General features: G+C 41.1%; 1 protein-coding gene across 6 annotated transcripts in view; it reads right to left on the bottom strand.

Annotated features, from left to right (window-relative positions):
* Positions 1 to 712: 712 nt before the first annotated feature.
* The window catches only part of POC5 (POC5 centriolar protein), a 42,007-nt gene continuing 30,782 nt past the window's right edge, over positions 713 to 11,937 (bottom strand). For 4 of the 6 annotated variants that reach the window (XM_064140154.1, XM_064140155.1, XM_064140152.1 and 1 more), the window contains 5 exons: positions 10,953 to 11,115; positions 7,251 to 7,327; positions 4,382 to 4,498; positions 3,432 to 3,608; positions 713 to 1,152 (listed from right to left, as the gene is read on the bottom strand). In XM_064140154.1, the coding sequence (XP_063996224.1) occupies positions 1,003 to 1,152; positions 3,432 to 3,608; positions 4,382 to 4,498; positions 7,251 to 7,327; positions 10,953 to 11,115 (684 nt within the window). In that variant the 3' untranslated portion in view covers positions 713 to 1,002. The remainder of the gene's footprint in view (positions 1,153 to 3,431; positions 3,609 to 4,381; positions 4,499 to 7,250; positions 7,328 to 10,952; positions 11,116 to 11,937) is intronic. The other 2 variants (XM_064140158.1, XM_064140157.1) reach the window with 1 other exon arrangement.

Raw genomic sequence — 11,937 nt, 5'->3', positions numbered from 1 at the left:
ACCTTGACAATAACCTTGCATACATACTCAAAGTATATGTTGTATTTAATACTTTACAAATCTAGCAATTATTTAACTATTTCTTGTTCATGCCGTGAATTAGTATTTGATGCTGTCTTGCTGAACACATTTAAAGGTTTTATCGTTATGGAATATATCTAATATTTGAAAATTGACACAAAACATGTATGTCTGTAGTTTTCTCTGTAACAGAATAGCAATAGTTTTATCATGCAATGGAAGAATTGAATTGCCTTGCCTGTCTATAGGCAGCCAGAATTATTCTGTACTGAATCTCATTGTTTCTACAAAAAAAGATAATCTGTGTCACAATCTGAAGTCCAACACCTAACTGCCCCCTTACATGTGACTCATTTTGTTGTGGCTGTGGAGCATCATAGCAATGCAAAGGACAGACTGGTTTGGGCAGCAGGGATCTAAGACCACAAATTCTTCGATCCTGACAGGTATGCATCAAGTTCTGCAACAAGCTTAACAACTTGAGGGACTAGGCATCTTGCCTGGCCCAAGATGCACTGTTGAAGACTATCACCCTGTTATTCTTCAGCTAAGTATGCTGTTGGAGGATATAACCAAAATACAGGTCAACTACACTTAGCTGCATAAGCAACTAAAAGCATACATTAACAGAAAACAAATTTCATTTTCATTGGGAAGTAGATGTTGATAATACTGAAACTAAACAAAGAGATTTAGACAAAAATTGCATTATGTTCTTTATTTAAAAGTCTGCAAAAGATTCCTTAAATAAAAAGTGTTTATCTTAATAAAGTAAGTTCTCAAACAGTTTGGAGGCAGAATATTTCAAATTCCCCTCCAGATGTTTACTATAAAACCATTTCTACTTAAAAAAGCCTATTTTTAGAAAAGGGTAAAAACGTGATACATACTTTAGGCCTTGCTACATCAAATCTGAAAAGACTGGGATGGAGTTTGAATTGTACCTTGATATAAAACCCTATTGGTAAGAAAGATACCCACTCAGTCAACAACTTTTATTGACTGAACACTGGTAGGAGTCTGGCCCTGAAGTATTCGTCCAGTTTGTCCTGCAGGTCTCATGGTGGCAGAACCAGAAGAATGGAGCAGAGTTCGAGGATATTTAGCTGCAGTGGCTTGGGATATGGTTTGCTGCAAAGTAAACAGATACATAAAACCACTTATCAGTACCAAAAGCTCTGCACTAGTACAGCTCCTTGTGAGATGCAGTTTAAACACAAAGATTTGCAATTCAGCAAACTGAAATCTCCCTCTCTGAAAAGAAACCCAAAACACACTCACACAAAAAAACCAAACCAACAACACCACAGAAACAAACACCAAAGAACCTCAATGAAACAAAAAACAACAACCAAACCCAAAGCCTCAGGCTTTTCTTTAACAAAAGTAGTACTTTGTTTTCCTTTTTTTAATCTACAATATAGCTTTTAGAACAAAATAGGCTGGATGTTAGGAGGAAGTTCTTCACAGAATGATTTGCTATTGGAATGGGCTGCCCAGGGAGGTGGTGGAGTTGCTGTCCCTGGAGGTGTTCAAGACAAGACTGGATGAGGCACTTAGTGCCATGGTGTAGTTGACTGGCTAGGGCTGGGTGCTAGGCTGGAGTGGATGATCTTGGAGGTCTCTTCCAAGCTGGCTGAAATGCTAAGCTGTGAAATGCTAAATGTGAAAATGCTAAACTTCCAACTAGCTAGATATGCCAAGCTTTTACCATCTCAGCCTTATTTTTCTAGCAAGTTGTTCAGTTTTCCCCTATAATGTAAATCATGCTAACTTTCCTTTTGAAGTTCAGTATTGGCTATAAGAAAATCTCTGAAAGGTCTCTGAATAGCTTTGCATTTGTTTTACAAAAACTGATTTTCCTCTAAAAAGCCCTAGCCACCTTACTGCAATAAACAGTACTTATTCTACTTTTAAGTAAGGTAACTCCCCCCCAACCCCGAATCAGATTAATTCAAGATAAATCTTCAACTGATTGACTTTCACTTAGGCATTTCTTTGGAGAAAGAGACTATGGAATGTAGCTCTGGGATCGTCATATTTATTAGATTTTAAAAAGTTGGCTCTTGGTACAGTAGTTCAGGTACTTGTCATAGCAGTCACGTAACCTAAATGCAGGAACTTTTCTTACTGAAACCAAACCCCTAATGCCCTGAAGGCATACAATTTAAAAATTAATTTCTGCTTAGGAGCCCAGATTCCTGAAAGCAGCCTGTCACACGGATCTGACTCTTCACAGGAAATGAGCGAAAACATAACAATCCCTCCCACAGTCACTGGTAACTCCAGTTCAGATTAACAGACTTGATGTTGCTCTGCAGCTTCTGTCAGAATCACTCAAGAGAAACTGGACTCTCAGCACAGAAAAAAACTCAGATCCTATTTTACAAGTTAAAATAATAATAATAAAAAAAAGTCTTCAACTTATTCACACACCTCCACTTAAAACCATTTTTTGCTCAGATTTGTCCAAAAGTGTACAATCATAGAATCAACCAGGTTGGAAGAGACCTCCAAGATCATCCAGTCCAACCTAGCACCCAGCCCTATTCAGTCAACTAGACCATGGCACTAAGTGCCTCATCCAGGCTTTTCTTGAACACCTCCAGGGATGGTACCTCCACCACCTCCCTGGACAGCCCATTCCAATGCCAATCACTCTCTCTGGCAAGAACTTCCTCCTAACATCCAGCCTAGACCTACCCCGGCACAACTTGAGACTGTGTCCCCTTGTTCTGTTGCTGGTCATCTGGGAGAAAAAAACAACCCCCACCTGGCTACAGCCTCCCTTCAGGTAATTGTAGACAGGAATGAGGTCACTCGTGAGCCTCCTCTTCTCCAGGCTAAACAAGTCCAGCTCCCTCAGCCTCTCCCTCCCTAAGCAACTAGGAGTTCAGAGTCTGCTATATTGCTTTCACTCTATTAATGCGCTTGCAGTGTTTTCTTCAGCACAAATAGGGCTGGTAATACTGACAAAAGTGACAGCCTTCTGACAAGGGTTTTATTTTTTTCCCCTAAATTGCTATGCTTAGGACAATATATAGCTCTAGTACCTCTGGTTTAGTCACTCTTCCTCCTATACACTACAAAGCTTATATCTAAATTGTGGTTGCTGGGTGATGACACAAAACATTACTGTGCCAATCAACTACAATGAAGAGAGAGACAGCCAACATTATTATACTGTGAAATAATTACTATAGAAACAGGACAAATGGATTAAAATGGCAACATTTACTTCTCCTTATCAGTACATTCTACCCAGTCTGGAGACAGAATAGTTTGTTAATTTAAGTATGCCTCAAGTTTGAGTCTTGTCTAATATCACTTTATAACACCCATTTTTCCTCTAACCACTATCACTGATGTTTTGTAGTAATACTACTCTTAGAAGCATAATTCTGACTTACCTGAGTGACTGGATGATGTTTTTCAACAATGAGTGAACTCATGGGTGGAGCAACACCCATCACTGCTAAACTGCCACAAATTCTGGCTTTTTGTCCCACATCAGCTCTGCCCATTATTCGAGCAGTGATTGTTCTTACTGCTTTCTGTTGAGAAGATGTTATTACTTTCGCCATAGGCTACAAATAAGAGAAGTATTAATTGTTATAAAATATTTTAAACATAGTATCCACAATACTTAATCAGCCACATGCCAAAACAGAACATGACATGTTGCAGGTCATCCAGTTATGTCATGTAGGGGCTGTATTTGCTCCAGCTAATGGTAACCTGGTTTAGGCCATCTTTATCCAGTTGAAGTATGACACAGTGTTTCAACATCGGTTCTGAGGGACGTAAGGATAATCCGACAAAATTAAAACAGCATGGATAGTTTAGCTTTGCTCACTGACTCCATAATTGACGTAGCAGAGACAAAAAAAGCTTCCATGCAGTAAAATGTGACTTCCTTCTCTGACAGCTGGCAGCAAACTGTATCATATGGGCAAAAGCAAGTGATATGGAAGACAGTGCAGAAAAGTAAAGACAGTTTAGCGACAAATACAGAAGAGGGAGTGAGAGAGATTTCACGCAGGAGAACACTAAAGCAAAGTACTTTCTTCCTACAACAAAATAATATCACGTGTGACACCATTTGTTCTTGTTGCACTATACAAACTGTACATGTACTCTGCCATTCTTCATTTTGACACAACCCCACTCCCCGCTGCAAAGAGTTAAAAATTGCTCCTAGCGTAAATAGGTTTCCATAACATTAATGAGCATCTGTAAGTTAAGTGCCTTCACAAAGCTATGCAAATTCTACTTGTGCTGCTCTGACAAATGCACAAGTTATGATACCCAAACCAATACGTGTTACAATTACGCCTTATAAAAGTTAATTTTAGCTTACTACCGGTTTTTGAGTTGATGCCGCACCAGATCCTGCAGCTGTACTAGTGACAATTACTGGAGAACAGGAATCTAGCCTCGTCTGAGAAGTGCTTGCATGGCCCAAGTGGGTAGAGAACTGCAAATGAAACCAGTTTACAAAGAATGAGCTTAATTTTCTAGAAAATACATTTTGCTCTTTAGATAGCAAAACTAGAGATAAAATATCTGCAAAGAAGTCAGATTTAGAAACGTAATTGAAATAGTAAAAAAACAGACTGATTTCTGCCTTACTTAAAAATAGTTGCCTAAAAAAATGTAGAAACTATATGAATAATACGTGATACTACTGGAATGAAAAATCAGAAGAGAGGCAAGCACACCTCTGTTCCAACCTATACTTCAGCATGAAATTTACAGCAGTAACATCTTCAGGATGACCCCAGGGCCGGCCCAGAACATCCAACCTATTGAATAATGATCTGGCTAAGCTGACTTAACAGGGAAAAAAGTTGAGTTCCCTCAGTGTGCATATCCATCACGCTCTTTAAAAGGAAGCTTCAAGTCAAGCCAGTGTGGTGGAGGGCCACATAGACCCAAATAGGCTTGTTTACAGGCCTATGCTTGCCTGGACATGTTTTCCCACTGAAAGGTGTTTTTCTGTCTAAACCAGGGGAAAACAAGTTAGGCAGACAAAGGAGCACAACAAGCCTGGTGCCTTAGAGTCTGGCCTGCCCTGGTTATATAAGAATGATCTAAACAGGTCGCATAAGCCCACGCGCTTAGCGTGTGGCCCACCTGTGACTTCCCACATTTGGGGGTACCAGGCCCGTGGACTCTACCTTATTTGGCACGTTTTGGCCGCTCCAGCTCACCGTCCCCAGCCCCATCGTGCCCATGGAACCTTCTCAGACAGCGCGCCCCAATATCCGAACTGAACTATTCAGATCCACGAGGATCAGCAGCGTGGCTTTCCCTATGCATATTTGGGACCACAGAGACTTTGACTCCAAAGAGTGAGTAACTGAACCATCTCGATTTGAGCAGATAAGAATTTCAGTGACTTTACCAGCGGCACTTTATGCCATGAGACTCTATACCCAAAACCTTTCCAAACCTCTACCAAATTCCTTAATCCTGTTGTAAATAGACATTCTGTAAAGTAATTTCACTGACTGCATACAAAGAATTTGTGTGGGTTAATGGTATATAAGTTTGGGGGGGAAATTCTCTTTGTATATATTATTAAATTATTTAAAACCTTTCAAAAATTCGGTCTCAAATCTTACCCCAAACGCAGACAAAACCCCTTCACAACAGCAGCTTTTCTTCTTTTCAAACTGTATTGATTTTTTTTTTTAAAAAAAACCTCTACAAACCATTTTTTTCCAAGAGAGAATCTTAAAGAAGAAATTCTCCTTGTCTAAATTAGGTCAACGCATTTTCATCAAAATAAAAAAGCCACAGTAGCTGCGAGTCAGTCACTTGATTTATAGAACGCAGACTGAACATACTTAATAGGTTTCTTTTTTCCCTTAGACCATCTTCAAACTCCACTGCCAGGCTGCAGCATTTATTTTCAAAAGCTCCAACAGTGGAATTTAATTTTGATGGTGTCATGGATTGGGCATGGAATCTGCTGCTGTTATTTATACCACACTGCAGTCATGCCAACTTCAAAAATGAAAGTACTGGCTGAGGCAAAGTATGATGATGCAAGAATGGTGTGGTCAGCAGGAGCAGGGAGGTCATTCTGCCCCTGTACTCTGCACTGGTTAGACCACACCTTGAGTACTGGGTTCAGTTCTGGGCCCCCTCAGTTTAGAAGGGACATTGAGATGTTTGAGCATGTCCAGAGAAGGGCGACGAGGCTGGTGAGAGACCTCGACACAGCCCTACAAGGAGAGGCTGAGGGAGCTGGGATTGTTTAGCCTGGAGAAGAGGAGGCTCAGGGGTGACCTTATTGCTCTCTACAACTACCTGAGAGGTGGTTGTGGCCAGGGGGAGGTTGCTTTCTTCTCTCAGGTGGCCAGCACCAGAATGAGAGGACACAGCCTCAGGCTGCGCCAGGGGAGATTTAGGCTCGAGGTGAGGAGAAAGTTCTTCACTGAGAGAGTCATTGGGCACTGGAATGGGCTGCCCGGGGAGGTGGTGGAGTCGCCGTCCCTGGGGCACTTCAAGGCAAGGTTGGACGTGGCACTTGGTGCCATGGTCTAGCCTTGAGCTCTGTGGTAAAGGGTTGGACTTGATGATCTGTGAGGTCTCTTCCAACCCTGATGATACTGTGATACTGTGATGAAGTTCCCTTCAAGTACAGTGGGAGGCTTCTTGTTTCAGTTGCTGCATCTAGGTTCCAAGGCTCTGGCTGCTGTCTTTTCCACTGGGATGGTGGCAGGACAAAGGGGAATGGGAGAGTAGTTTTGCGACTTGGCCTTTTGGCTTGTTTGCTTCTGCTTTTTCTGCAAATAGGCTAAGGTAATTGTGCATTTTGTACCATGCTTATCAGATTTTGATCAGTAAACTATTCTTATCTCTCTCTTTTCTGGTCTCAACTCTGAGTTTTTGCATGATATTTTTCCCTGACTTCCGTGTTGGGAAAATACAGGTTCTGGCGGTTTGTTTTAACCTGTTTTGATTTAAAACATTACACATTTTTTGTCACCCCAACGTGAGGTAACAAAAGTAGCTGCCTTAATTAAGATAGATAGGTGTTCTGGCATGAGACAAACGGATTGGGATAATGAAAAAGAAGTTTGTGTGTTACTTCCTCCTCACTTCTGTGTTGGGAAAATACACAGGTTAACCCGCTGGTTTGGTGTGTCCTGTTTTGTTCTGATTTATGCCATTACATATTGCTAGCAAAGACAGTTCTGTATTACCTACACACTTACCATGTCTTCCTGATGAAGAGTGGTTGCTGGTGGAAGAGGTGATGAGGGCGGATTGTACTGTGATGGAGGTAGCTTTCCTGCAACAAAGGTGTCATTATAATTTCTCCTACTTTCTAGCTCTGTTATTAGAAACATGAAGTAATGGCATCAGCACATAATCTAGCAAAAACTAAGGGGAAAGACAAGGTAAGTCACAGTGAAAAAAAAAAAACCCTATTCCTTGTGATTTCTATTTAAAAGGGTGGGCCTTTGCAGTCAGCAGGAGGCTGGTGAGAGGCAAGATCAGAGTACTGACGAGTCGACTCAGCAGCTAGCTACGCAGTACACTTTATTAGGGCAGTGCAGCTTCTATAGCACTCAGATAAAGGCGTGCACAATCGGCCTGGGGCTGGCACAAGTGGACAGTACAGATTGGCTCAGAGTTATGTGTAAGGTGCAGATAGGTTGCCCTATGTCAAAACAACCCGCGGTGTCCACCCCAGGGGGCAGGCCGGCTCAGCCTCCTGCAGGTGTGTGTGGGTTGCTCACTGTTTACAACTTAGCTTCCTTGAACAAGCAGTAGCTCGAGGACACCTCCCAGCACGAGTTCTCATGTTTACCAGCTCATGTCCTGCTGCGGGACAATTCTCCTACCAGCCTTTTTTTTTTTTGTGTGTGTATACACACACACACACACACACACACACACACATATCTATCTATGTAAAAAAGCATTTCTGTATTTGACCCTTTTTTTTTAAATAATGTCTTCCACAGGTCTTGTTTCTCTCAACATCCCTTTGACACTTGTCACATACCTGTAACACAAAGAGCTGACGTTCTTCACGCTACTTGCCTGGACTAAATCCAGCACACAAAAACTGGTCTTACACTAAAGGCTAAAATCCAGTTTGGGTAGAGATCAGCAAAGCGTAGAAAGGCCATCCTAGACTTCTGCAAGGGTGTAGCATCCTTAAGGTTACACTGGTGGTAAGCCACTTTTAATTGTCTGAGAAAGTACTGCAATTTCAAAGAGCCATCGATCATGCTCAGCAGCATCTCATTTCCAAATACAATGCCCAGACAGTGGCCACATACTGGCTCTAGGGCTAAAATGATCTACAGGCATCACACAGCCCTCATTTCCACCCAGCAGCTGTGTCAGCCTGAGCTTGCACAAAATCTGTCAGGATTCTTGTGTGTCACAATGCAGAAGTACTTGCGAGTTCAGGTCTGCAGATCTAAGCTTAATACCTTCGCCAAGCAGTTTCAGCCTTCTCCTTTAGCATACAAACATCCCTAAAGGAAGCAGCAGGAGGGCATTTCTGAAACTGCTAGCAGAAGTATCAGGACAAAGGAAACCTGCTGATTCCAGAGACTAGAGTGACACCGTGTGGTAGTCGTGGTTGTTTCTTCTTTTTTTTCTTTGTGATGTATTGCTTTGCTGTTGTGGCTTTTTCTTCTTGTTTGTTTGTTTGTTGGCTTCCCTGCATTTTTTTTTTTTAAATTTATTCTTTAAGTGAGCAGGAAAAACATAAAGAAGATGGTTCCATTTGGTTCAATACTCAAAGAATGAAAGTATGCCAGAACATGAATTTCATATATATATATGTATGAGCACATACCCTAAGATTAAGAATAGACAGAGCCAAGGAAAGAGTTACAGGCCAATTATAATCTGATTCCTGCTACGTTAAAATGCAGCATTAGGGTTTTCTTTAAGCAAGAAGTTCTGAATTCTTGTGGCTTCAATGTTATACTGAATAAGGAGATTGAAAATATACTTATTATAATAAATAATAATAATTAAAAAATCTGTCAGTATACCAGCCAGAAACTTCAGACCATCAAAACTGACTCCAAATACTATGGGCCCATTAAGGCAGTGATATATGCACACTATTAGTAACCTACATTATGATGTGTGCTATATATATATATACTATAAGGTATCAAATTCTGCTTTTACTTATTACAACAGGAGGTGGCACTACAGTGCTCATACAAACACATAACCACCGACTGACTGGGGTACAAACCTCCACAAAGCTAGAACAAATCACGACATCTAATCTGATGTCTGCCAATCTGATGCCTGAAGTCCCTTGATGCCCTGGTCAGTTTTCTGCTATACCCGAGTTAGAATGCAAATGAACAGTTGTGCAACCACATGAAATCATCATGTAAATAACTACATTAAAAGCACCACCTGGCTGTAGAAAGAAAATAGTGTACCTCAGACAAGGGAAGGAGGTGGTACAAGAGGAAGTGGAAGAGGATGGTAGGCATGGCACCAAGAACAACAGAGATTGTGAGATGGTATGAAGACTGATGAAGAGTACACTGATCAAAAACAGTTAAAAAGCATGATGTTGGACACCAGAAGTTGGGTAAAGGTGCTCCAGCACAGTGAAGCACAGCAAAGTCTATAGGCACTGTGACTGTGTACATTATTACAGGATCATGCTCTGTAGTAATAATCAAGCAAAATATTTGGTCCATGAACCACAGGGATTTGTTATGGCATCTCTAGAGCTCAGTTCCTTTCATTTTCTTTCTACTTACCCTCTTTTTATAGGTTTACAGAAAAAAAAAGCTTTCCTATTTCACACCATTGCATGTTTCTTGAAAACAATGATATCCAGGATTGAAAGAAAACAGCCCTTCATTTAGAATGCAGTGAGAAATACAGCAGTCGGGAAATTTATGCCCAAACTCAATATCTTCAAGAAAAAATAATTAATTTCTGACCCTCTCCAAATACTGATCCTGCGTTTTCACTAGAACAGAGCTACTGCACTTAGGAAACCAGAACATGACCTTGTTTAAGTAACCGCAGAAATAGAACTCAAAGAGCTACTCAGGTAAGTATCCTTGGACACCTTCTTCAAGCTTTTATTTCCTCTTCATATCTACATATTTGGAAAGGAATTTCTCTTAAGTAGTTTGGAATCTTTTGGTATAAGATTATGTAAGCTTAGGAACTCAAGTTACTTGTCTAAGGCCTTTAACAAGCTGCTGCCAGTACAGTTGGTTAAGTCGCACATACAGCTGTGACACCCCTGCTGGTGCAGCTATTTTCTCTTAATGTAGACTGCTGCAGCAGTATAATTATGCTCCTACTGCTATAGCTTGTCTCACTCCAAGGGGGTGATTTCATTACACTGGTAAGGGCACGCAGCTCTTTCCTGTGTAACTGCACATTTCACAACTGTGTTGCTAATATAACTATGTTGCCAAGAGATTTACTTGCCCTTTTTTGTATAAAAGGAAAGGTTAAGAAAGGAGGGAGAGCCGTCTGAGTAAAGCATTGTATGCCAAGATTCCTGAGAATAGAGGAAGGTTTTCTGGGATTTCTCACTTATGCCTCCAAAACCTGGGTGCTAACAGAATTTTGGGCAACCTTTCACAATGTTTTAGGAAGTCTGCCATCCTTGGCCTCTTGTTCTGCCTTTACTTACTCCTACCAAGATGGGATGAAGAGAATATGTTTAACATTACAGATTTCAGCATTAGAATATCTCCTAACATATTCAACAGGACTTCACAAAGCAGGGAGTTTGATAATCTCTATATTGCCAGAAGTCCTCATGTTAAATTAAAAAGGGCAGGCAAAAAAAAAAAAAAAAAAAGGGAGACATCTTTGAAACAAAGAAATCCAACCCCCAAACTAGCAAATTCAACCCCCCCCCACTAGATAAGAGGCATTTTTTTCACACTGACCAGATTCTGTACTGCTGTCTTTGCCCTGAAATATAGTCATTGCTTCCATATTCAAAGCACATACACCACGCAAAAAGGCTTTCTTCATGGTGCCTTCATACTGTTCTCTTTCACTTTGCATTCGCAGAATCTCAGCTTTTGTCTCTTCCAAAGCAGCAGTTAACTACAAAAGAGAGTAAAAAAAATAGTAATCTTGTACTTCTAAATGCAAACTATAAACACATTACTTAGCCTTAAAAAACACTTAATACTTCTACAAATAGAGGGATTTTCACTTCAAAATCTCAAGCTCACTAGAGATGAGCAGCCACTTGTCACTTCTTTGTATTATATCCTAAAAGTACCTATAGGCCAAGGATATCTTGGAATGCAATAAGAAGAGTGGCCAGCAGGTCAAGGGAATTTCTCCTCCCTTTACAATTTTGCCCTGGTGAGGTCAAACCTCGAGTACTGTGTTCAATTCTGGGCTCCCCAGTGCAAGACAGAGAATTGAGGGAGTTCAACAGAGGGCCACTGAAACCACAGAAACATTCTGGTTGGAAGAGACCCTCGAGATCATCAAGTCCAACAAATATCCCTACTCCCTACTCTACAAAGTTCACCCTTAAACCAAATCCTCAAGCACCACATTCAAAAGACCTTTAAACACATCCAAGGTTGGTGACTCAGCCACCTCCCTGGGCAGCACGTTGCAGTGCTTGACTACACTTTCTGTGAAAAATGTCCTAATGTCCAGTCTAAACCTACTCAGTCATAGCTTGAGGCCATTCCCTCTTTCTCTATCACTATTTACCTGTGAGAAGAGACCAGCAGTAGCCTCTCCATAATGTCCCTTCAGGTAGCTGTAGCAATGAGGTCTCCCCTCAGCCTTCTCTTCCTTAAACTAAACAGCCCCAGCTCCCTCAGTTGCTCTTCATTAGATTTATCTTCCAGGCCCTTCACCAGCTTTGTTGCCTTCCTCTGCACTTTCTCCAGCACCTCAACA

Source organism: Pogoniulus pusillus, chromosome Z, assembly GCF_015220805.1.
Source record: "Pogoniulus pusillus isolate bPogPus1 chromosome Z, bPogPus1.pri, whole genome shotgun sequence".
In the NCBI taxonomy this organism is placed as follows: domain Eukaryota; kingdom Metazoa; phylum Chordata; class Aves; order Piciformes; family Lybiidae; genus Pogoniulus; species Pogoniulus pusillus.
The sequence above is the reverse complement of the archived record's forward strand: the minus strand, read 5'-3'. Positions and strand labels throughout refer to the sequence as shown.